This window comes from Artemia franciscana, chromosome 10, assembly GCF_032884065.1.
Source record: "Artemia franciscana chromosome 10, ASM3288406v1, whole genome shotgun sequence".
NCBI lineage: Eukaryota > Metazoa > Arthropoda > Branchiopoda > Anostraca > Artemiidae > Artemia > Artemia franciscana.
In genome coordinates, this window is record NC_088872.1 from 5564754 (window position 1) to 5591762 (window position 27009).

The 27009-nt window shown below is 35.1% G+C and overlaps 2 protein-coding genes across 8 annotated transcripts in view; both read right to left on the minus strand.

The window, feature by feature from the left end:
- Window positions 1-27009, minus strand: part of LOC136031697 (uncharacterized) — a 183382-nt gene that overhangs the window by 45490 nt on the left and 110883 nt on the right. For all 7 annotated transcript variants that reach the window (XM_065711387.1, XM_065711388.1, XM_065711386.1 and 4 more), the window contains 3 exons: window positions 25264-25479; window positions 17605-17863; window positions 16928-17049 (listed from right to left, as the gene is read on the minus strand). In XM_065711387.1, the coding sequence (XP_065567459.1) occupies window positions 16928-17049; window positions 17605-17863; window positions 25264-25479 (597 nt within the window). The remainder of the gene's footprint in view (window positions 1-16927; window positions 17050-17604; window positions 17864-25263; window positions 25480-27009) is intronic.
- LOC136031700 (trichohyalin-like) lies at window positions 8314-13713 on the minus strand. Its single transcript, XM_065711395.1, has one exon. The coding sequence runs from the start codon at window positions 10094-10096 to the stop codon at window positions 8411-8413; it is 1686 nt and encodes a 561-aa protein (XP_065567467.1). The 5' UTR covers window positions 10097-13713; the 3' UTR covers window positions 8314-8410.

The following is a 27009-nucleotide window of genomic DNA, read 5'->3' on the forward strand; positions in this document are numbered from 1 at the left end:
TCTTACCGTCCTATATCGGTATTACCTTCCTTTAGTAAAGTTCAGGAATGGCTTGTCTTTTCAAGAATTGAGTGGTTTGCTTAAGTCAACAATCTCTTTCCTAGTGAACAAACAGGTTTCAGAAAAGGATATAGCTCTTTAGACAACATTACCCGGCTAGAAATTGATGTTTGTAACTCTCTTAAAATAAGACATGTCACAATGGCTGTTCTGTTTGACTGGTCGGATGCCTATGGAAATGTAGTTCACAATAAATTATTGGAAATTCTAATAAATCTTGACTTCCCGTATTCTTTTATAAGTTTTGTAAAGTCTTTTCTAACTGATAGATATTTTTACGTTCAAGTAAATCAGTCTAGAGGTGAGCAATGTCCCATTACGAGAGGACTTCCTCAAGGTGCAATATTGAGCCATCTTCTATTCAACTTGTATGTTTCTGAATTTCAAGTATCTCCTATATCATTTGGCCTTTATGCAGATGATTTGATTATTTGGAAGTCGGGAAGGGATATTGGCCTTCTTCAAAGCCTTATTCAACAGGATATAAGTGTAGTCCAGAGATTCTCTTTAGCATTTGGCTTCCCAATCTCAATCAGTAAAACTAAAGCCATTCTATTTACTAATGGTTCTGTAGATCCTCCTAATCCACTGACAATTTTCTCAAGGGAGATCCCATATTGCAATTCAGTGAAGTTACTTGGTTTATTAATGGATTCTAAAATGCAGTGGCATGAACATATTAATTCTTTGAAATCTCTGATTATTCAGAGACTTTGTATTTTAAAGAGACTTGCTGGAAGTAAGTGGGGATGTCACCAAAAAATTATTTTGGATTTTTACAAATTATATTTTCGTTCAAATATAGAATATGGGATTCAAATTTTTTCAGCTCGTCCTCCATCCTCATTCGAAATCCTTGAATCTTTACAAAATTCTGCTATTCGAATAGCTTTGGGTGTGCATAAGCATACTCCTATGTCAAAGTTAAGAATGCTGTCGAGATTGGTGTCCCTAAGTGAAAGAGCATCCAGTCCAAGGATAAAATATTTCTCGCAAATCCAGGCTTATGGAGCCAAACATGCTGTATATGCACATACCTTTGCTGAGAAGTCAGCCTGTCCCAATGCCCATTCATCATGGAATCAGTTTCAAATTGAGGTCCCAAATTGGAAATCCAAAGTTAATCACAGTAAATTAATATTATCTCCCTTTCATACAAAATTAAATACAGTGCTATATTACCGGCTGAAATCAGGTGCCCTACTTCTAAATAGCTTGTCATTTAATTGGAAGCTACATCATTCCCCTTTATGCCAAATCTGCTTTTCAGCAGAGGAAACAATCCAGCATATATTATTTGATTGCCAGGCTCAGAGTGAGGAGACTGTCGCTCTTAAGCGTTTCTGCTCCTTGGCTAAGATTCCAAATTCTTATACAGCTATCCTGGATTCTAACCTGCCATGGGAAATTGATCGTAAGATATTTAAGGCAACAATTGATACCTTAAAGAAGAGAAATATTGCTTAATAAAGATTAAGGCTTGAAGAAGTCAATTTTTAAAAAGACGTGATTTATCCATAGTTTTTAATTGTGCAGAAGAGAGCAGGAATGAGTAGGAAGAGCCGTATTGGTACCGTCCGGCCTAGTGGCCTTAAACTGCTGGGGACAGGTAGCTAAGGTACTCGCACTTCCCACAATCAATAACAACTGCAATCATTAGTTGCAGACTGGAGGAGAATAGCGCTTCTAGTGGCTGGTTTTTCTGGAGAAGAAGTCAAAGAGGTGAAAGAACTTGTTCTTAGTCCATATACCTCCCTACAATTTTTGGAACTGCAACTGGAAACAATGTAATTATTTTCACCTTGTCTCTTTCTCCAAAGCCAGAATTTCATATCCCTAAAAAAGTTCAGAAGTTTGCAAATTTGCAAACATCTATTTTCTGAAGCCACAGTTTCATTTCAGCAATACTAAGAAAAACTAATGTTCCTTCCAAAATTTTAGCTTTAAATTAACCTTAGACCCTACTAAATAGTGATCTTACTGTTAACATCACTAACAGCACTTCCATATACCTTAATATCTCCTATTGATCCGGCCAATCTTCGGAACAAAATCAATAAGGTTTGCTGTCTTACCATCACGTGAATATCATGTTAACTTATGTGCCATTTTATGACCAAACACAAAATTGGTTACAAGTAGATTGTTGGACATACAAAATTGCAAAAGTCTGTAGCCATTACTCTTTTCCTTCTCAACACAAAATTCACCTTGGCTAGAATACCATCTACCCCTATTTCTACCAACTTTGGCGTTTAAATCTCCTATTGAAAACAGCAAATTTCTACCAACGACCCTGTCTTTTTGCTCCTGTAACTGTAAGTGATATTTATCTGAGTCACTGGTATCTCCATCAGTCGATTCCGCAGGGGCATACACTACTATAACTGATACCCCGATCTTTTTATACATAAAATGAGCAATTAGTATTCTATTGTTAATACCTTCCAAGCCTAAGCTAAACTTAGCAGCTCCCTTATTCATCATGAGCCCTACTCCCTGTCTATATACCCCATCCTTCCTGCCTCAGTAAACAAATTCTTTATCACTTGATTTCATACTTCCTACCCCAGGGATATAAGTTTCTGAAACTCCTAATAAGTACAGTTCAAATCGCCTGAATTCGCCAGTAAAAATGTCAGTACAGGACGGAGATCACATATCTACACCGAAGCACTTAAGCCGGCTTAGAACCGGACAGTAAGAAGTCCCTGGTACCTCCTTTATGAAAATATACATTTTGCAATCCTGGGCCCATCTTGGTCACAACACGGTTTTCAGAACTTGGCGATGCTCTTCTATCAAAAGAAGTCAAAATCATGCACAGACAGTCTCAAGCCTATTACCTCGGACTCAGTATATATTCATACCAACAAATATTATGCTACTATGGGAAGCCAGTCCATGGTAGATAAATCAGCTAGGAAGACCGTCGTATATAGAGTTGACTTTTGTAGTCAGAATCCTAAAACCTGCTATAGTTATAGACTTAAGTAAAAGTCATTTTTTTATATCAATTAAAAAAAAAACTTTCCAAAAACGAACTTTTTCCCAGAAAAGTAAACGCCATATTAAGCTCTAGATCATAAGATACAAGTATCTGTTAAAATCAAACAGTTAGTGGTAACGAATTGTAAGTAAGGAAAGACCCGGTTCAATAGTAACTGAAACTAAAAAAAAAGGAATTTTGATTCCAATAGATACATCAAAGGAATAGAAGGTTTATGCTGATTTTAAATGTATAAGTTTCATCAAGTTCAATCTTACCCATCATAAGTTACAAGCATGATAAAGTTTAACTTGTTTTTGAAAAAAAGGAAAACATCCCTTAAAAGTCTTAAAAATCCTACACAGACAGTCTCAAGCCTATTACCTCGGACTCAGTATATATTCATGCCAACAAATATTATGCTACTATGGGAAGCCAGTCCATGGTAGATAAATCAGCTAGGAAGAACGTCGTATACAGTTTTTCTCACTCAAAATAAGGAAATCATGACCATTCCCAGAGAGGAAACAAGAATTCACCTTGAATTCCCAGAGAGGAAACAAGAAATGTTTCCTATTTGTATTCCTCTATAGGTACAAATTCACCTTGGCTAGAATACCATCTATCTCTATTTCTACCAACTTGAGCGTTTAAATCTCCTTTTAAAAACAGCAAATTTCTACCAACGACCCTGTCTTTTTGCTCCTGTAACTGCAAGTAACATTTATCTGAGTCACTGGTATCTCCATCAGTCGATTCCGCAGGGGCATACACTACTAAAACTGATACCCCGATCTTTTTATTCATAAATTGAGCAATTAGTATTCTATTGTTAATACCTTCCCAGCCTAAGCTAGACTTAGCAGCTCCCTTATTCATCATGAGCCCTACTCCCTGTCTATATACCCCATCCTTCCTGCCTCAGTAAACAAATTCTATATCACTTAATTTCATACTTCCTACCCCAGGGATATAAGTTTCTGAAACTCCTAATAAGTACAGTTCAAATCGCCTGAATTCGTCAGTAAAAATGTCAGTACAGGACGGAGATCACATATCTACACCGAAGCACTTAAGCCGGCTTAGAACCGGACAGCAAGAAGTCCCTGGTACCTCCTTTATGAAAATATATATTTTGCAATCCTGGGCCCATCTTGGTCACAACACGGTTTTCAGAACTTGGCGATGCTCTTCTATCAAAAGAAGTCGAAATCCTGCACAGATAGTCTCAAGCCTATTACCTCGGACTCAGTATATATTCATGCCAACAAATATTATGCTACTATGGGAAGCCAGTCCATGGTAGATAAATCAGCTAGGAAGAACGTCGTATACAGAGTTGACTTTTGTAGTCAGAATCCTAAAACCTGCTATAGTTATAGACTTAAGTAAAAGTCATTTTTTTATATCAATTAAAAAAAACTTTCCAAAAAGGAACTTTTTCAAAGAAAAGTAAACGCCATATTAAACTCTAGATCATAAGATACAAGTATCTGTTAAAATCAAACAGTTAGTGGTAACGAATTGTAAGTAAGGAAAGACCCGGCTCAATAGTAACTGAAACTAAAAAAAAGGGAACTTTGATTCCAATAGATACATCAAAGGAATAGAATGTTTATGCTGATTTTAAATATATAAGTTTCAGCAAGTTTAATCTTACCCATCAAAAGTTACAAGCATGATAAAGTTTAACTTGTTTTTGAAAAAAAGGAAAACATCCCTTAAAAGTCTTAAAATCTTTATGAAACCACACTCTCAGATTCAGCGTATCAGAAAACCCTACAGTAGGGGCTTCAAGCTCCTATCTGCAAAAATGTGGAATTTTGTATTTTTTGCCAGAAGAAAGATCACGGATGCATGTTATTTGTTTTTTTTCCAGGGGTGATCTTATCAAGCCAGTGGTCCTAGAATATTGCAAGAGGGCTCATTCGAACGGGAATTAAAAGTTATAATGTCCTTATTAAGTAACCAAAAAATTGGAGGGAAACTAGGCCCCCTCCCACGATCATTCTTTTCCCAGTCACCGGATCAAAATTTTAAGATAGCCATTTTGTTCAGATGGTCGAAAAATCTAATGACTATGTCCTTTAGGACGACTATATCCCCCACAGTCCCCGAGGGAAGGGCTGCAAGTTATGATCTTTGCTCATTGTTTAAATACAGTATTGGTTATTGGGAAGTATACATACGTTTTCAGGGAGATTTTTTCTGGTGAGGGGTCAGGGTCGGGGGTTACATGGGAGGATCTTTTCATGAGGGAAGAGAAATTCCCATGAAGGGGGCACTGGATTTTCCAGCATGATTAAAAAAAAAACAATGAGAAATTAAATATAAAAAAAGTTTTTTTTCAACTGAAAGTAAGGAGCGGCATTCAAACTTAAAACGAAGAAAAATTATTACGTATATGAGGGGTTTTTTACCCTTCTCAATACCTTGCTCTTTACGCTAAAGTGTTTTAGTAATTTCAAAAGAGCTATTTATCTTTGTGGTTCTGGGGTCATTTTTGAAGAACTGGAACAAAATTCAAACTTTAGCGTAAAGAGCGAGATATTGACGAGGGGGTGAGCCCCCTCATATACGTAATAAAACATACGAATATAGAAGTTTGTTACGTAAGTTAATGCGTAGGTTACCTATATTTTTCACTAATAAAAACGTTCATAAATAAATTGAAAGTTCTAGCGGCCTTTTTAAGTAATCAAAAAAATTGGGGGGGGGGCATCTAGGCCCCCTCCCCCACCTCTTTTTTTCAAAATCGTCCAATAAAATTTTGAAAAAGCCACTTAGCCAAAAAAGTACCCTTAATATGCAAATTTCGTTTTAATTACTCATGCACGGTGAGCCAAAATCAAAACCTGCATTAATCCAAAACCGTTCAGAAATTAAGGAAAAAACGAGTTTTTTTTAACTGAAAGTAAGGAGCAACATTAAAACTTAAATGAACAGAAGTTATACCCGATATGAAAGGGGCTATCCCCCGTCAACGCCCCACTCTTTATGCTAAAGTTTGACTCATTCTCACATCTATTGTTTTACTTTTTAAAACAATAAAAAACTGAAGTGTAAAGAGTGGGCGTTGAGGGAGGGGATAGCCCCTCAACGTTTTCAAAATTTGAAATAGCTATTTTGTTCAACGCATCTGAAAAGTCCTAAAGTTATGTATTTAAGGATAACAGTGACAACCCCCCTCCCCCACAGCCCTCAGGGCAAGGGTTGCAAGTTATGTCCTGGGGGATAAATGCCGAAGCGTTTTGGGCGTTGCGCGGATTTTGGGGCAATAGCTATTTTGTTCAACATTATTGAAAGGTCCGGAAATTATGTCTTCAAGGATGACAAGCCCTCAGACCCCTCAGGACAAGGTTTGTAAGTTATGCCCCGGGGGTATATAAAGTTTTTATAGAAACGGTGATCGTGTGAACTTCGGAGGGGCTCATTGGACTGACTCTCCTTTTTTTAGCGACCCTCCCCTTGTTACCCCCTCCCTCTGGGAAAGTAAGCACCTGAATGTAATTTTTCAAACAACATCTAAAATTATGCATCTAAAAGGCATGAGCACCGGCGAGGGGGCGGCACTGGGACCTTGCCCCCACCCTGGAAATTTGGGACTATAAAGTAATTATAAGGAAACCAAAGGAAGAAGAGCAGAATAGGGGAAAACAACGGAAAATATGTGTGTTGCCCCATTGTTGGCTGCCTGCCAATAGATTTTGACCATTAATAAGGAAAATTTAAGTTTTGATTTGTTACCGTGTGACCCCTTTCCAGTTTTCCACAAACACGTTTTCTATGTAATTTGATTGTAAAAAAAAAAAAAAAAAACAATTTCTTCATTGTAATAAATGGTAAGTAAATAACGATCCTTGTCAATAACAAAAGTGTAAGAGCCCTAAAGTGTAAAGAACCAGCTTATTATAGTGATCCTAAATACGTATTTGTTTATAAGTAATTAGCGCAGTTATTAGTACACAAAAAATTTCGTATAATTATAAAAAACACAAGGAAAACAACTAATAAGAAGCAATTTTGGTAAAAATACGCCGTCAACTTTGCTTGCAAAGGAAGAGTACCCATGAGCTGATGAATGAAGCCACTATAATCAGAAACATTTCTTCTGAACGGAATGCTGGGAATTTTTGTATTTTCCCTGTGAACAAAAACCTTTTTTCCTTTTTTATTATCGATTATTTTTTTCCATGGGGGATTGTATTTATCTAGTTGTCACTTTGAAAAAAATTTAATTTTTTACAGTTACGAAGTATAAAGGTGTCGAATATATTGGTTTTTGGTATTCAAAATTAGATTAAAAATATTGAATTAAACGCAACTTTTAATGGTTGACGCTAAACTTAAAGGTTTGTATATATTTGAAATTAACATAATAAGCAAATTCGTTTGAAATACCTATTGATATAAAAATTCCGTTTTTTTTTTTTAGATTTTTGGTTACTATTGAGCTACATCGCTCCTTACTTGCACTTCGTTACCACGAACTGTTTGGTCAGCTAACTTTTGTTGAAATCTTTGGTTGATGAAAGTTCTTTTTTTAAGAGTGAATAGACTGAACGAAAATGTAGACCATAGCATAATTGACGCTACTCATTCTGCTCAAGGAAAAAAAAATCCAAGGCTTTAAGATATACAAAAGAAATACTATGCCGTTTGATATTTGATATTCAAAGGCCTCATAAAGAATGAGGCCTTTTTTTGATATTATAAGATTATTGGTTCGGTGCCATCACGCTTGTGAATTAATAATAAATAAACACGCACCCGTGATCTTTCTTCTGGAAAAATATACAAAATTCAACATCTATGCGGATATGAACTTGAAACTTCTATAATAGACTTCTCGGATACTCTGAATCTAATGATGTGATTTTCATTAAGATTTCCTGACTTTTAGGGGGTGTTGCCCCTCTTTTTCGAAAATTAGGCAAATATTTTCAGGCTCGTACCTTTTGATGAATAACGCTAAACCTAAAGGTTTGTATCTATTTGAAATCAACATAATGAGCCGATTCATTTGAAATACCTATTGATATCAAAATGCTGTGTTTTAGAGTTTTGGTTACTATTGGGCCGCATCACTCCTTTACAGCAGTTCGTTACCACGAACTCTTTAATGAGCTAACTATTGTTGAAATTCCAGGTTGAGGAAAGTTTTTTTTTTTCAAGATTGAATAGACAGAACGAAAGTGTAGATTACAGCTTAATTGACGCTACTTACCCTGCTCAAGAAAAAAAATCCAAGGCTTTAAGATGGATAAAGTATGACCCATTTAATAAGTAAAATCTATTCATATAAAAACTAGGAAATTAACTAAGCACTCTTGGGATCCTTTTGAAGTTGGATCCTTAAGATTAAGGGTAGCAAGGCTTTCCTTCAGAAATGCTAGAATTACTAAGAAGATTGGCATCCAATTTTCCATGTTGACGATGTCCTCCACCTCTATTTCTATTTCCCCCTCTACCCGTGTTAAAGTTGTAACTATTTCTGCTCATGTTGCACATGTTTCCTCTTTGTTTATATTCGTTATCGCCGCTTCTTGTTGGTGTATGCTCCAAACTATGCTTATCTGTATTTAACTCGTTATTTGCTGGGATTTTCTGCTTCTCCTTCTCAATTTTTATTCCAAGATCTTTCCTCTGACTACTTGCTCTGCTTGTATTAAAATACGGCTTACTCCTGTTAAAACGGGATATTTCCTCAACTCTGTCGTTCAAAACCTGAATTTTATTTTCAAGCTGAAAAACTAAATCCGAGTGGCGTTTAGCAGAATTTCTTAGCTCTTCGTTGAGCCTATCATAAGACTCTTTAAATCTTTTCTCCCTTTCTGAAGCCTCTTTTTTCTCTTCCAGTAGCTGAAATGATAATTGAAATTTGTCATCAATTATTTTCCTCAGCTCTTCTGTGAGCCTATCAAATGACTCTTTGAATCTTTTCTCCTTTTCTGCAGCCTCTGTTTTTTCTTCCAGAATTTGAAATGAGAATTGTTCTTTTTCCTCAATAGCATTTTTTAGCTCTTCTTTGAGCCTATCAAACGACTCTTTGGATCTTTTCTCTTTTTCTGCAGACTCTTTTTTCTCTTCCAGTAGTTGCACTTCTAGTTGCTCTTTTTCATCAACTGATTTCCTTAGCTCTTCTTTGAGCCTATCAAACGACTCTTTGGATCTTTTCTTTTTTTCTACAGCCTCTTTTTTCTCTTCCAGTAGTTGCACTTCTAGTTGCTCTTTTTCATCAACTGATTTCCTTAGCTCTTCTTTGAGCCTATCAAATGACTCTTTGAATCTTTTCTCCTTTTCTGCAGCCTCTGTTTTTTCTTCCAGAATTTGAAATGAGAATTGTTCTTTTTCCTCAATAGCATTTCTTAGCTCTTCTTTGAGCCTATCAAACGACTCTTTGGATCTTTTCTCTTTTTCTGCAGCCTCTTTTTTCTCTTCCAGTAGTTGCACTTCTAGTTGCTCTTTTTCATCAACTGATTTCCTTAGCTCTTCTTTGAGCCTATCAAACGACTCTTTGGATCTTTTCTCTTTTTCTGCAGCCTCTTTTTTCTCTTCCAGTAGCTGCACTGCTAGTTGCTCTTTTTCATCAACTAATTTCCTTAGCTCTTCAGTCAGCCTATCAAATGACTCTTTGAATATTGTCTCCTTTTCTGCAGCCTCTGTTTTTTCTTCCAGAATTTGAAATGAGAATTGTTCTTTTTCCTCAATAGCATTTCTTAGCTCTTCTTTGAGCCTATCAAACGACTCTTTGGATCTTTTCTCCTTTTCTGCAGCCTCTTTTTTCTCTTCCAGTAGTTGCACTGCTAGTTTCTCTTTTTCATCAACTGATTTCCTTAGCTCCTCTGTGAGCCTATCAAATGACTCTTTGCATCTTTTATCCTTTTCTGCAGCCTCTGTTTTTTCTTCTAGTGGTTGAAACGAGGATTGTTCTTTTTCCTCAACTGTGTTTCGTACCTGTTCTTTGGGTTCACTATACTTTCTGATGGCCCACCACACTGCTATGCCAACACATGAGACTGGAATACTGATTGCAAGTGTTTTCATATCTTTCGCTTTCAAATGTTTTTCTTAACTAATTCCTATTGCATGCGACGCTTCGTATATATAATAGGTATGACGTCATTTTTGTCGAACTACAATGATGCTTATACGAGGAGTGACGTCATACTTTTTGCACCCGTGTAATGCTTGCTTAATTTGAAATGACGTCATCGCATTAGATAAAAGTATCGAGGGCATCAATGTTAGCAATCTTTTTTCCCTCCTGCATCATCTTGTGTCAATTCACACCCGGAAGGCAGTGACTTCCTAAGATTGTTCTCTTGTTGCTTCAGGTTTGTGAAGGTTTCAGGGTAGTTTCACTTTTTTTTAAGTGTTACAAAAGTGAAAGTAAATAATTAAAATCATATGTTAAATTTGACAACGCTTACCGTCCGTACAAATTGAAACATTTGCAACATGATGGTTCCCAAAGACAATTTTACCGACAAACAAAACCTACAACTTCTTTAGGTTTTTTTTTATATATATCTTTTTCCATTCATTTCGCTGATTTTCACTCCATTGTAATCAGAGGTCCTAGTACCCTTTTAAAGATTCAAATGGATCGGAGAGTGGATACCCCCAGACAGCACATATTTTCCCAAAATACAACTGATAGAAATCTTGAGATCATTATTTTTGTCGTAGAAACTTCAAAAAAGGTTTATTTAACTGGACATTGAAAAAACCTTTTTTAATAGTCAAAAATGATTGCAGGGCAACGAGCCTCCCCATTCTTATCAATTCCCAAAACACATCTAATCAAAATTCTGAGATGACCAATTCGTTCACCGTAGTTGAAAGATCTGGAAATTATATCTTTGAGGATAACATCACCACCACCCCTCAGAGGTCTCAGCACAAGGGTTATAAGCTATGCCCCGAGGACATATAATATTTTTATGGAAAGATCGGTCATATAAATCCTGGAGGGGGTTTATTTGACTGGAAATCAGATGTTCTTGTTCCCTTTTTAAGAGTCAAAGTGATCGTGGGCAGCCACCCCCTGCCCCCTCCCTCTACGCTTTATTTTCCACAAATACATCTAATAAAAATTGGAGCTCATTTGATTGTAAGTTGGAAGTTTTAGTGCCCTTTTTAAGTCACAGTGTTAAGGTGAAATTTAAACTAAATTAAGACACTATGTGAATGCTCATTGTCAAAATAGCGCATCTCAAGAATTGATTTGGGTATTAAGTTGAAACTTTCAGAGAATACTTAAAGGGAATGATGATGTCACCAAAAGACAATATGTCACTATTGCTAATACTAGTGTTACTTCTCCATTTACTACTACTACTAGAACTAATTCTATTGCAACTACTTGTAGGGCTAAGAGCCTTGAGATAAAACCTTCAAGAAGTATATAAATATATAAGTTAAGGTTTAAGGGTAAGTTGTGCGAATTTTGAACTAGCCAGAAGGCAATGTAACTAATGACGCTAAAAGTATTAAGATGAAACTTTTAGGGAACGTTTAGAAGTTACAATTAAAGGAAAAGACTGTATGCAAGCAGGTTTTCAAAAGGGCATATAAGCAATATCATAGGCAGCACCGTTCTATAATAGCTAAAAATATCATAGAAACTTTCAAAGGAGCTAATTAAACTCAAACTTAAAAGTTCTTGTGCCGTTTTTAAGAGTAGCCAAAGATTGGAGGGCAAGCAGCCCTTTTCTCAAGTCCCTTCATTTTCCAACCGCATCCAGTCAAAATTTTGAGGCAGTCATTTTGTTCAGCATAGAAGAACGGTCAGCAAACTATTTTTTACAGATATTAAGCATGTCAACCCCCCCCCCCACGGCCGTTACGCATGGAGGGAGGTGTGAGAAGCCCCCGCCAAGGTTTTTAGTCACTCGGTAAGAAAGAGTAGTCGGTAAAATCGTGTCGATTTTTCTGATGGCACTAAAATTCTTTGTTCGGTTCAATAAAGACCAGGAAAACACTGACATGTCATCTACATAAAATTCGAACTTGGTCGGTAAACGGAGCAGTTTTAACGACTACTGCCGTTATTTTACATATGGTACCACGATTTTGTACCAAAATCTGAATCTCGGTTGGTAAATGCAACGGTTTTACCGATTCGTGTAGTTATTTTATGTTTTGTATTTGAAACGGACACTATTCTAAGTTTCGAAATTAACAGCCTGTAAAAATGACCAGCAAGTCGGAAAATTCTCTTACTCCCCCCTCCCCAAACATTTTGCACAATAAAGACCCTGACCCCCACAATTATGGAATTGGTTCATTATGCTTTAAAACTAAATGTTACTTTAAAATAAATCAAAAGGCATTGTATTTATGTTTGCCATTAAGACACCTCAGCAATATATCAAGAAGGATTGGGGATAATAAGTTGAAACTTTTGGGGATACTACTTGTACTACCTCTGCTCTTACAATCTAAATAAATAAAAAGAGTGTAAGTGTATACAGGTTGTCAAAAAGCTTAGATAGAACCTTTTGAGAGTGATATTAAGTTTTATTTTTGAGGTCAATTTCGGAATCTATAAGATTAAAATTAAAAAATGCTATTTGTGCCAGGATTAAAAATTGTTGAAAAGTTTCTCCAACATATAAATAGCAACCCATACTATGGATTCTTACAGGAAAAAATTAAAAAGATATAAAATGTAATTTTTTTCATGAAAAAGACTATGTCAATAAAAAACGAAGAGAAAGTAATTTGAAAACTTTTTTCACAAACAAAAATTCCAAAGAAAAGTAAAAAGCTCCATTAGGCCAAGAATGAGCAAAAACAAATTCAAAAAGCTTCCAAGCGTAAAACTCCAACAAATCACTATCAACAAATAAACGAAACTCAAAACCAACAGAAATTACAATAAATAGCCAAGTGAAACTCAAAACAAGCAAAAATTAACATGAGTAGGGCTGATTACCCCCATGGCCTCTCAAGACCAGAACAAAATTTGCACTTTTGCAGGTTTTGGACTTAAACAGTGAGAGGGGGAGGCAAGGCCCAAACTCTTGTTTGCGGTGGTTATTGTGTGTATCGGGTTTGACGTGCATATCCAACTTAAGTTCAACTCGTTTTGAGACTTATTTATTCATTTTTCTTAGTACCTATTGTATGTTTGTTTCCTATGAAGGTATGTTTAGTTTCTGTTCGTTTTGGGTTTCATTTATTCTTTAATGGTTGTTTTTTTTTAGTTTGTTCCTTTATATTAGTACTTGTTGTATGTTTTTGCTACGATTGTTTATTTAATTTCTGCTCGTTTTGGGTTTCATTTATTCTTTAACATTTATTTTTGACATTATTTGTTATGTTGCCTCTTATTAATCTTTCAGTAATACTCAGATTGATTTTTGCGAAATGGTTTTTTCTTTACTAAAAAATCTTGATCGAAAAAATTGTATTTCATTTTGCTATGGAAACGGATCTATGTGATTCTTATAAAATGATTGTCATGATCTTGGGAATAAAGAGTGCAGTAGATGCTCTGGAAATATCCTCTTTGATTCTTCGTGATTATAGAAAAGGGAGATGTTAGCAAAAGCCATAGCGAAATAGAAAAAAAAATAAGAAAATAATAAACATAAAGACAAAAAGCTAAAAATAATTTCAACGATGTTTTTGTAATTTTCTCTATTAAAAAAAAAAAAAAAAAAAAAAAAAAAAAAAAAAAAAAAAAAAAAAAAAAGGAGTTTTTTTTTAATTTATGACACATAGAGCCCATTACACCCTTTACTCTTTCCGCTGCCTCGACTATGGAGAGTAAAGGAGTTATTTATTTGTGGAATCTTGCATTTTCAAATAAAACATGCAAAATAAACAATTATTAGACTTGGATTTTTGTGTATAATAACTTAGATATACCACAGCACCCTACTTTAACGCAGTGAAAGAGCACTTTTTAAGCGTTTTTTTAAGTTACTGGCTTAAATTGGAAATAAAACAAAAACATTATGACACTTTCAGCCATTTCCGTTAAGGTTCGACAGTATCTTCAATATCATACAGAACGGTAAACATTCCCATCAAGTCGGAGTAAAGTTGCTTTCGAATTGTAATTCATGTAAACTAAATCAAAAAGCGCTCGATCTGACAAGTTGTTTGTCAGTCGATTAAGAAATCATCGGTACTAGTCTGTCAAACCGAACACACCCAATAAGTGAAGTCAGGTTAATTCTAATGAAATATACCAAAACATGGTGATAATATAATACTTTAGAAACAAAATTATGGAAACTACAACAGAGAATCATGGAAAGCAGCCTGCGCAGAACGCATTATATTAAACATCTAACCTAACCCCTAACCACCTCCATACACTAAATATTTAATAAAAAATATACATACATCGTAGTTTTTCTCACTCAAAATAAGGAAATCATGACCGATCCCAGAGAGGGAAACCGGTTTCTGTCAGATCCTGCACAGTGTAATTCTTGAGTGTGAATAACAGACAAGTACCAAATCCTCTTTCGAATTTCTGGGAAAAAATTATACTTCCGTGCTAAGTTAACAGAGAATTTCCAGCAGAAGGCTCAAAATATCTGGTCATGCATGCTTACAAAAATCAAATGGCTCTAAGAAATGAGGACTCCTGGCTGGATAATCTTAGGCTCAGTATGATTGACTTCTTCGTTTCTTCTTAAAAAATATGGAGGAAAATAGACATACTTTAAAGGTCTTTTGTTCCATAGCCTAATGACTTTCATGAAAAATCAATTGCTCCATTGGCTTTTGTGCAAAATGAAAGACTTTTCTTTTTTCGATTTTTTTTTCGTAATATTGCATTTTGAATTCTCTGCCATTTTATCCATTCGTCTGCCATTCTCCATTAATCTTTTCAGTTAGATTCCTGACTAATAACCAAACTACATAGTCAAATAATGAATGTGAACCAGCTGAAATGATCAAATTTTGTAAGGGAAAGTACTAAACCAATACAATTTGATAAAAGGATGGGCCTAATGCAAGAATTCTACAAGTTGGGTTACAGATCACATAGGAGCCAAGAAAAAACTTTTACAGATTTAGTGACGGACCAGGACAAGTAGAACAACCATATTTATTTGTTTTTAACTGCATACAACAACAAAATTTGCGAATGTTTAATGAATTACAATAGGAGCCCAGTGGACAGTAATGAACATGTCAAATTACCCAATTTGCAAATGAGCAGAACTAGCGTGTTAGAATTAACAAATTCACCAAATTCGTTCTATAGAAGCCAAAGGGAACCAAATGACCACCTTCAATCACCAAATTTACAAATAAGTGGAACTAGTGAGATAAAACTGCCGAATCCAAGGAAATCGGTAACGTATGGAAGCCAAATGAACTTGTCAAATTACCAAATTTGCAAATGAGTGAAACTACTACGATATAACTACCGAAATCACCAAATTTATTGACGAATGGGGACCAAATCAACACGTCAAATCACCAAATTTTCAATTAGGCTGAACTAGTGCGATAAAACTACCGAATCCATATAAATTGGGTAGCTAATGGGAATCAAATAAATGCTTTAGATCATGCAATATTAAAATTTTCGCCCCCAAAAATTTTTTTTTCGAAAACCAGTTGGGGGGAATTCCCCTCTCTTGGGACAATTCTAGTCGGGTCATCAAATACCATCTTAAGCGAGTTAACATGCACTTCCACAGATCTTAAATTGAAAATGTTCCATCATACTGAGGATATCTTCCAAACTTGAGTATCGAAAAAAAAACAAAAAAAAACTCAAATTGTCCACTAACCTACACAAAAATTCTAGTTCCATAGCTAACATAAAATACACCCGTAATAATTAAACACTACGGTATTTAGCTTGAAAAATTGTGCATGTTTCCAGCCCCTTCGAGAATTCTTTAAAAAAAAAATTATTCGAGGAACTTTCTAGAAAAATACAGTAATCTAGCTCATAATCAGGTAGATATTTCGGCTGGAATTCGTCGTTTGTCCGTTTTGACGTTTAGTATCATCTGTCAGAGATTACTCTTAAGCTAAGAAGATAATTGATACAAACAGTGTAATCAAGACCAACAATAGGTATTCTTTATCATATTTTACCTCTACTTTTTAAAGTGGTTACCCATTTTAACAAAACATTTATATTTATTTAATATAAACGGTTACCTAATATAAAAGAAAATAACGTAACATCAGTACTCTTTCTTAGATAGATATTCAAGTCAGTTTTTCTGTTGAAGAAGCATCTCGGAGGATCTAATAATGTAGCTGTTTATCAGTCAGATATATCGAGCAGAGTTCACGTAGCAGTGTCGTTCGACCTTCCAGGCGTTTAGCATCGCCTGTCATAACCTACTCTTAGGCAAGGAAGATGATTGATACGAAATGAATAATTAAAACCGACAACAGGTGTTCTTTATGATATTTCAACGCAGCTTTTAAAGGCTGTAGCCTAGTTTGATAAAAATATCTACGATTATCTAACATTAAAAGTTGCCTAATCTGAAAAAAAAAATGTAATAAAAAAATGTACTATCAGTAGTCTTTATCAATAGACGTTCAAAAGAGACTTTTTTATTAGAGACTTTTTTAGGAAGATTTGGCAATTCGACTCCTAATTAGTCAGATATCTCGGCCAGAATTCGTATGGCGATGTTGTATCGACGATTTTACGTTTTTCATCATCCATCAGAACTAAAATATTGGGCTAAAGAGACAATAGCTACAAACACTATGATTAAAACCAATACTATGTGGTCTTCGTGGCCTACGTGGCACTGTTTTTAAAACAGTCACTTAATTTAGCAGGTAAACAGCTCAAATAGTGCAAAAATTAATAATTAACCTAATAAAAAGTTTGGCTTACTTACTGGTACAACAAAACGTTCATACTTAGTAATTACTTCTTTCTTCTTTATTGGGTCTTCAGGATAGATGTTTTCATTGGCAAGGGCAACGAGCATCTCCCTTTTAAACTTGAGGGCTAATACAGATTTTAAATCTTGAGGTGGTGTCTAAAAATGGACAGTAAAATGAAAGATAATTAATGGAAAATTCATCTAATATTTAAATGCAATTATTATTATCTCCAGTTTAGCTGAATAATATGAATATACATCTTATTTATTTCTGGCTGTTTTCCAACATAATCTTCATCAAGATCGACGCACTTCTACATGTCGTTCTTCCATCCTTTTAGTCTGTTTTAGATGAAATCTGGAAACTTTTCATGAGCAATGTAATTACTGCGTCTTTCTATTCATCAGCGCTGTGAAAAATACACGCTTTTCGATTGTTCTTTGAGTTTTAGGGATAAAAAAAAGATCTGATGGGCTAGATACAGACTTCAAGATGCGTGTCGCTGCAATTTCAACCAAACTTCCATCAAGCCCCCCCCCCCCTGTTTCTAAAAATTTTTTATTTTCGCATCTTCATTTAAATGAAACAAAACGAAGAAAAATTCTTTCCTTAATCCCTATATTTTTGTGAATTGGTGCCTCTGTACAAGGAGCGAGAGACTCCACAAAGACATACCTTACTTCTAACAATACCTCAAGAATATAACTTACCTCTAAAATGTAGTTATCAAAGCCATAATGTTTATCCACAAGCTCCAAAAACCGCAGAGTACATGTGACTTCATATCTTTTGTCCAAGATTTCACTATACACAACCCGCTTATACAAAGTTGGAACCCAAAAATGAGAGAATCTTCTGACTTTTGGGTGACGCTTTTTGAAGCCTTGAATAACACCTTCACCACCCCATAAGCCTTCATCGAACTCCTTTGGATACTTCAACGGAATTTGGACATTAACAACTTTTTGACTGAAAATGATTATGAACCAGATGAATAAGAAAAACAGATAAGTAAGAAAACACTTCAGCAAAAGCAACAACATTTGAGGTTTTCCAAGTGGACTTAGGTACCGACTTGGTAAATAGTTTCAACAAGATTTCCATAATTACAATACAAAATAACGAAAATAGTTGCCAGCATTTTATTCCATGATGGCCGACATTCATTCCACGGTTTTGTATATTAAATGCAATTAACAGTTCTATTTTAAAGGAATCAACCTAAATACTTCTCTAAATCTTATTTGCACATGAAGAGAGGAGGGGAGCCTTTTTTCTAGTATTTGTCCGAGGAACATTCCCCATAGAAAAGATTAGAGTTAGTGCTATAAAAAGCGTGTGTTCTGCATGTTTACCTCCCATAAATCTGAAAAAACTTATTCCCCCCACATAATAGTCAGATCCATGTTAATCAGTATCCCAGATTATAGTTTGAATTGAGCAGTGTCTCACGAGATCTTCTTTTATCATTAACCACAACAGGTTCATTAGACCCCAATAAAAAATTCAAGATTTTTTAGGATACAAATTAGAAGCACTGACGAAGAGAAAGACGCAGCAATTACAACACAAATATTATATACACATACAACACAAATTTTTACTTGGAGCAGACCTCCCCACAGGGCCTAACCTCTGCACAACAAGCATGAAAAGGATTTTTTACTTTATATTTGTTCTTCTTCATCAGGTAACCGGGTCATATGCACCAAAAATAGGTTCTTTCACCTCTATGACAATCTGGCTGTGACACTGGTTTCTATTTATGGATCAAAAATAAGGCATATTTGCCTTATCACTTACTGTAAACACCAAAGGGAATTTAATATTTTAGTCTCTTTTTTAGCATCTACATGATCCCTCGAATAAAAATATTTTATCCTCATAGGAAGGAAGGCAGGATTTCAGAATTGAATTCAACGTTTCAGCAATTTTTTACTTGGAGCAGACACTCGAGAACTCTAGTTTTCTCGCATTGGGGCAATCAAATAAGAACTTTGTATTTGCCCCCAAACAAGGGCAAATAAAGAGCATTTATGACACAAAAGGAGTTTTCTCTTAAAGAAAATAGAATGCATCTGCCGGTTTCCATTTGTTTCTATTATTTTCTAATTATATAGAGACAGGCCTGGAAGCTTGTATACCTGCAATCTCATTGTATTCAACCCCTTTATGGCTAGGAATATGTTGGAGATATTAGTAAATTATCAATGCTGTAGATTGGGAGTCAATTAGGAAAATGACATATTCAGACATGTTGTAAAAATTTATAACCACATCTAAGGCAAGGCAGATGGCACTAAAAGAGACCACAAGAACGAGTAAATACAATAGCAGATCCATGTGTGAGGGAGACAGACAGGTTACAGCTCGGATAAAGGACGAATACAACTGTACCAGCTTAATCATCTTGTAGACACCCATCTGTATAAATCTTCCTACATTTAGGGCAGTACTTAAGCATATGATTTCCAAAAATACTCTGAACCAATCGAGTTGACATTGTACCTTTATTCGCTGGAACAAGGTGGGGTCGTTTCCGAGTGGGTAATTCAACAAAGGAATTGGCTTCAGTTATTTGTTGACTTCAATTATCTCTGATAAGAAGCTATTCCTGGACGAGCGAGCGTTGGGACAAACAGTCTTATTTGCAAAAGTATTTTCATATACTATATACTTATTGATACATATTTGAGCCTTTGAGAAATAATTATTTCTTTGACAGGAAGCTCCTTCTCAAGGGGGCATTAATCCAGACATATATCTCAATTTAGTGAAAAATGAGTTCATATATAGGCCCATAGCTATTCAAATTCTAGAATTTTAAAGAGCTTCAGGGGTGCTAAATGATGGTGGAGAGCAATAGAAGAAAATTTATATATGCTACTCAATCAGTAAAGATCAATAAAGAGACAAACTTTCTTACGATCAATTTAAACTGGGGAGCCATCAAGGAGGACATGATACTTTCAATGATCAAATACCTCCCAGCCATTAATGAGTTGACTGATGAAGTGGTAAATCTCTGGCAACAGGGTCTTGAAGCTAGGACCTTCACCGAAAGTATTACAAGCAGTCTTCTTAATTTTTTATGCACACACCCCTTGCACCTGCAGCACAAAACTGCTTACAGCAGGTAGCTGTTAACGGGGAAGGATTTTTGTAAATATTTTGCCAGCTTTCTTTTTCCATGAATAGCAACAGTAAACTCCCCAGTGGGCCAATGCTTAGGGCCCTTGTGACCTATAAGCTTTACTTTTATTGTTAGGTAAGGCAGATTTAGCTCTCTGATAGTAAGATAATTTTCAGGCTATGTTCAATGACATCGACATCACAATCTAGCAGAACAAAATTAAAATCCACTCCTTACTGGATCTCCCATGAAAGGGGCCAGTTCTCTTTACAACTGACAGAAGGTTGGCAAAACGGGTATTGGGGAGGATATCTCGATTCTTGTATGGATGTTAGAGGAGCCATATGATCTGATTGCAGGTGGAAAATCTTCATAAAATGGATTTCGTCATAGTATGATGAAGAACCAAATGACAGATCAACGACTGAAACTAAAATAAAATAGAAATTACACAAAAATGGGTCTGAGCATTCACGATGGAACCACAGCTTAGAAATTCGAACAGATCCATTTTAATAATAACAACGTTATTGGAACTGAAGACTTGCTCTTTTATGTTTGAGGTGACAAATAAAATGGGTTTATTCTCAAAAATGACAAGGAAAATGGGTTTATTATAGACATCCTTAGTGGAGATGTTGTGCAAGTTTCCAGTTGGTTCAGGGGATTGGTTGCATTTCTGTTTCCTTTGACCTGTCTGAAAAGCATTATTCAGACGCGTACTAGTTAGGGAAACTGGGGTCTCTGGGACAAATACCATATTATCATTAAAGTATTCTTCTTCAGAGTTGAACACTTTATCAATTAAATTCCTTGTATCTGCACCCTATTAGGACATGTTCCAAAAAAAGCTCTACATGAACACTACAAGAAGACACTTCTTTATGCTTGAGGTGACGATGAAATTGATTTTTCTTTTTCGGGGATCTTTGGTGGGGATGCTGTAAAAGTTTTAAGTTGATTCACTGCTTCGGTTGCGTTTCTATTTTCTTTGATCAGTCTGAGAATCGTCTTTGAGGTGGGTACCAGCTTGGGGATTCTAGATCTATGGGACATATATCATATTGTCATTAAAGCAGTCTTCTTCAGCGTTCAATATTTCATCAGTTAACCTCTTTGTATTTCCATCCCATTAGGACAGGTGGCCCCCAGCCAATATGGAGTTGGCGGTATTAAGGTACATGTGGTTAAGGAAAATATTCTAAAACATGCTCTACAGGACACTAGACTTACAGGACAAAGCGATGAAAATACTCCCCCAAAGAGGATAAGTGTTTCCACTTATCCAAGAAAGGATATGAGTAAAATAGATATATTTACATCATTAGGCTGCGATGCCAGAATCGTTCTTCTATAAGTTCTTCAATCGTTCTTCTCGAAAAGATACAATTTTCAAAAACTACAGGAGTTAGCTTAGCATATTAAGCATATTATTATGCATATTTAGCGTAATTATTAGCATATTAAATTCGCAATTTTTTGTCAAGAATATATTCTAATCTACAAGTGTTGTAGCGTTTGGACAGCTTTGAGGAGATTAACAACCCCACATTTATTTGTGACAAATCTATATTCACTTTAATCCATTATTTATCTATAATAACCTTTATTTGTTTTAGAATGACATAAAATTTAAATAGAAAGTTTCCTCAAACGAGAGTAGAGAGCAAAATTGACAATTAAATTCAATTGCAAGCATTATATTTACCAACTTCCCATCAAAACTTTAGAACTAAATTTTTATATCTTTTAAGTAAATACAATCAAATGAGTCATTTCATAGTTCAAGATAAAAAAAGACAAAACTTTAATGTGGGGGTGGGGGGTCGAGGGGGTGGCAGTCCTCAATCGTTTATAGTATAAAGTCTGTTAGCCGTAAGTCTTGATATTGAACTCTATCTTATTTGGAAAAGTTGTTGTTTTTTCTGTTCTTTCTTAATTTCACGTTTAGTTTATTTTAAATATGAGAGAGGAGGGAGATTTTACCTCTCGCATGCCCTTATTCTTAATCTAAAACTTGAGTTTTGTATAACCTTGGTCAAGAATAAAAGGGCTTCTTTAGGTATACTAATTTTACAAAACAAAAGTAATATTATCTTAGCTACGAGAAAATCATGTTCTTTACCTTATAAATCCAACTTTTTTGTCACAGTACTTTGATTTCTAAGAACTAGTGTTTATTGTTAAAAATTATATTCTCTCCAATAAGAGGCAGACTCCCTCCTTCAACCTATATTGCAAACTTAGTTAGAATATATTTATCCAAATAAAGGTAGGCTCAGGTGATGGTTTCCTTTCAAAAAGACCTGTAACATAAAGTGAAACTTCATATAACAAGCATGACTTCTTATACTGGAAGGATATATAAATAGCTATTTTGCCAAAATTGTTGTTTTGAGTTCTCTTTCTTTCTAATGAGTTCTCTTCCTTTTGAGGGAGCCCATTTTCTTTTTCTATCTTACCATTCTTATTGAAAACTGATTCTAATTAGACAAACATTTGTTTTTCTTCTTAGTTTGGGTGGCACTTTCTGCATGTCTTGCTGTTCAACTAGACCACCATCCCCGATCGATGTTTCTTCAAAGTTTACGTGCTCTCACTTTATTTTACTGAGAACATAGGCAACCTTATGTTTCAGATAAAACAACGTATCCCTATATTGTAATTAAATAAAAAAAAGCAATTTTTTTTAAATGAAAGTAAGGAGCGACATTAAAAATTAAAACGAACAGAAATTACTCCGTATATGAAAGGGGCTGTTCCCTCCTCAACGCCCCGCTCTTTACGCTAAAATTTGACTCTTTCTCTCGACTCTACTTTTTAAAACAGTAAAAAAAAGTTTAGCGTAAAGAGCGGGGCGTTGAGGAGGGGACAGTCCCTTTCATATATAGAGTAATTTCAGTTCGTTTTAAGTTTTAATGTCACTCTTTACTTTATGTTAAAAAAATTATTTTTTATATATAATTTCTGAACGTTTTGGAATTAATGCATGTTTTGATTGTGACTCTCCGCATATGATAATTAAAACAAAATTTGCATATTAATTTTTTTTTGGCTAAATGGCTTTCTCTTAGTTTTGATCAGACGATTTTAAGAAAAAATGGGTGGGCGAGCAGGCCTAGTTGTTCTCTAATCTTTTGGTTACTTAAAAAGGCAACTAGAACTTTTAATTTTTTACGGATATTTTTATTAGAAAAAAATATACGTAACTTACGAATTAACTTACGTAACGGACATCTATATTCGTATTTTTTTTTACGTATATGAGAGGGTTTGCCCCTCGTTAGTACCTCGCTCTTTACACTGAAGCTTAAATTTTGCCCCAATTCTTTAAGAATGACCCCTGAATCACAAAGGCCATAGAATAAATAGTTGAAATTACTAAAAATACTTTAGCGTAAAGAGCGGGGTATTTAGGAGGAGATGAGCCCCTCATATGCATAACAATTTCTGTTCGTTTTAAGTTTTAATGCTCCTCCTTATTTTCAGTTGAAAAAACTTTTATATTTATTTTTTCATTGTTTTTTGTTTTAAATAATGCTAGAAAATCCTGCAACTCCTTCAGGGAAATTCTCTTCCCACATGACAAATTCCTCCATGGAAAGATCCTCCCACATAAGCCCCCCCCCCCAACCAAAAAATATCCCCCTGAAAATGTCTCTACACTTAACAATGGCCATTACTATATGTAAACACTGGTCAAAATTTGTAGCTTGCAGCCCCTCCCCTGGGGACTGTGAGGGAGTAAGTCGTCCTTAAAGATATAGTTGTTAGATTTTTCAACTATGCTGAACAAAATGGCTATCTCAAAATTTTGATCTCTTGACTTTGGGAGAAAATGAGTGTGGGAGGGGGCGTAGGTGCCCTCCAATTTTTTGGTCTCTTAAAAAGGTCCCTAGAGCTTTTAATTTCCGTTAGAATGAGCCCTCTCACGAAATTCTAGGACCACCGGGTCAATACAATCACCCCTGGAAAAAAACAAACAAACAAAAAAAATAAATAAAAACAAACCCATGGTTGGTCTTCTGGCAAAAATGACGAAGTTCCACATTTTTATAGATAAGAGCTTGAAACAGTTTTGTTCTCTGCTATGCTGAATCTGATGGTGTGATATTCGTTAAGATTCTACAACTTTTAGGGGGTATTTCCCCTTGTTTTCCAAAATAAAGCAAATTTTCTCCAGCTTGTATCTTTTTATGGGTAAGGCTAAATTTGATGAAACTTATATATTTAAAATCAACATAAGAATCCAAGTCTTTTGATGTATCTATTAGTATCAAAATTTCTTTTTTTTAGAGTTTTGTTTACTATTGAGTCGGGTCACTCCTTATTACAGTTCATTACCACGAACTGTTTGATGATTACTCTACTATGTTTTATTGTCCCTTTATCTTGTATTTTACTTGATATAGTTATTACTTTTATATTTTACTTTGCGCACTGGAAAAATTCTGCTTCAGGTATAACAGTGTATGCCTACACTTTTGTTAGTCTTCAAAACCATGTAGTAAGTCCATAATAGGAACGGGTCCAAATGAGTAATCATAGTTGAGTCGGGTTTGATTCCTAGGGTGGCCGTTTTTTTTAGTTAGGGACAGGGTTAGTGGCGTGATTCTATAAGTTCAGCCAGAGTCAACCAAGCTCTAAATGGGTATCTGAAGAAATCTGGGGAAGGTAAGCAGGAAGGGTGTGTGAAAGCACTAAATGGCTGGCCCCTAATCTCCCATTGCACTTCCTGGCTAAAGGGTCAAGAAACGGACATCAGCACCCCTAGTTTGGAACTTGAGGGTCTAGTGTCGTCATACTTACTTACTTACTTATAATAGGAACATTGTTATGGTTGTATTTATGTTCTTGGTTTGGGAAGCTAGTGGAGGTCCTAAAACCTACTAGCAAGCTTTTTTATCATTGTTACCGTCCCCTTTGCTATGACCATTCGTATGGAAGGTCATTATTGATCTTACTTATCACTATATTACAACAAAGGTACAAAAGGTACGTTTAGGATTAACCTAAAAGTTACAGCCACTGGTTTGATACCCTGAAGATAATACTGTCATTTCCATTGATTTGAAGTCATACTTGGCTTTTTACTAACCGTTTATTACCATGAATAGTCTGATTATTGTCAAAACTATACAAAATGAAAAATTTTACGAATTTTCAGATACATTACAATGAGTAGCAACTTATTTAGTCTGTGCTTACATTATTGTTTTACCATGATTAGACTTACATTTCTCCAGTTTCAGGATTCTTTTTCCATCTACCTTGCTCTGGTATAAAATGAACTGGCTCTTCTTGTCCTGACTTCCATTCTAGATAGAACTTCTTATAGTGCTCAGGCAGAAGAGCATTCACACCTTTTTTCAAAAGTCTTGTATGTTTTGCCACTTGTTCAGAGTTGGTAGATAACCTTATTAAAGGTTTGATATTTGCTGCCATATCTCCTCTGAAAAAGTAAAACTAAATTATACTGACTCAATAATACAATAAAATGCTGAAGGCAATATAAAATAGATATAAGGAGAACTGGAGATACAGATGAAGATTCTTTGCCCAAGACTGCTTCCCCCTCCCCTTGAACAAAAAGAAGGGGAAATATAAAGTTTTCACCTTTTTCACATAATTTACCATTTCAGTAATTGGGCAAGAATAGGAAAACAAAAGAATATCCAGTGACAAGATAAAATCAGAAATAGACATATAGTGACACATAATACAGAACTGATGAAAATATGGATATTAAATTTATCTATTCGTTAGAGAAAATTCAAACCAGTTGAAAATAGATTTCTAATAATTGCACGAGGGGAATTCAAAATAATATGTAGAACAAATTTTATTTTTACTGATTTTTCCATAACAACTTTTCCACATAACATCCATTAAGTCCAAAATAGTTCAATAGGTGAATCTACCTTCCTTTTAGACCACTTTAGAAGAAACATAGAAACTCCTTTATGAATCATGTTTTACTTCATCTTTTAATTATCAGTGCTTGTGAAATAGGTGCCTTACAAGTGCTCATTGAGTTTTTGGAGTATAGAAAAGGCCACATGGATGTAGATCCAGACTTTAAGATGGATGTTGCCGCAACTTCCACCAAGCTTCCTCACATCTTCTTTTGCAATGGGTGAGGGACGCACTGGGGCGTTATCATGATGAAAGAGAATCCAACGATGGAGCTCTTCGATGGATATCTACATAAGAGGCTCCTGGGACAGTTTATTAGTCTTATAAGATGTCTACAGCCCAACTTCCTTAGAATTCTAGAAAAAAACAGTTGCCATTACCTTATTGACAACAATTTTGTCTATTTTCTTATTGAACCTTACATTGCCCTCTCCAAATGAATGTTGACAAAAGTTACATACTTGCTGCCATACCCATTCCAAAAAAAGTGAAACAATAGTGACTATTTACAAGGGTATACATACAAAAACGTAAAAGAAAGATATAAAATATGAAACACAACATTAAATGTCTTAGTCTACCTAAATCAAGACAATTAATTTAAAAACAAGCCAAGCAGTATATCTAGTATGGGTGCTGACTGGGATGTATTCAATCAGAAAGTAGTGTCCAAATAAAAGTAGTCCTTTATTGAAAAAAAACATTTCATACCTTATTCCTTCAGAAGACATGAAGTGTCCCAAAATACATCTTCCTTCATTTAAATCAGACACAAATAACAACACACAAAATTACAAATACAGATTTTGACATGATAAAAATCTAAGAAGTTTCCTTAAAACATAAATTTGAGCAAAATTATTAAAAGCAGAACTCTTAGAATAGAATTAGAATGTCCATGTTGGACTTGCAGTCAATATTGATGAAAACCTTAGTGATCTTTTTTATGTGAAATTTCAACTGCCTTTCAGTCCTCCAAAAGTTAGCTTTTCAAGCTCTGTGATAGACAAAATTGTTCAAGTTTTTTTTTTCAAAATCAACCTTATCAGTTATTTTATGCTCAACT

Coding starts and splice junctions, on each gene's coding strand:
- LOC136031700 (XM_065711395.1), bottom strand. CDS start 10,096: ATGAAAACACTTGCAATCAGTATTCCAGTCTCATGTGTTGGCATAGCA.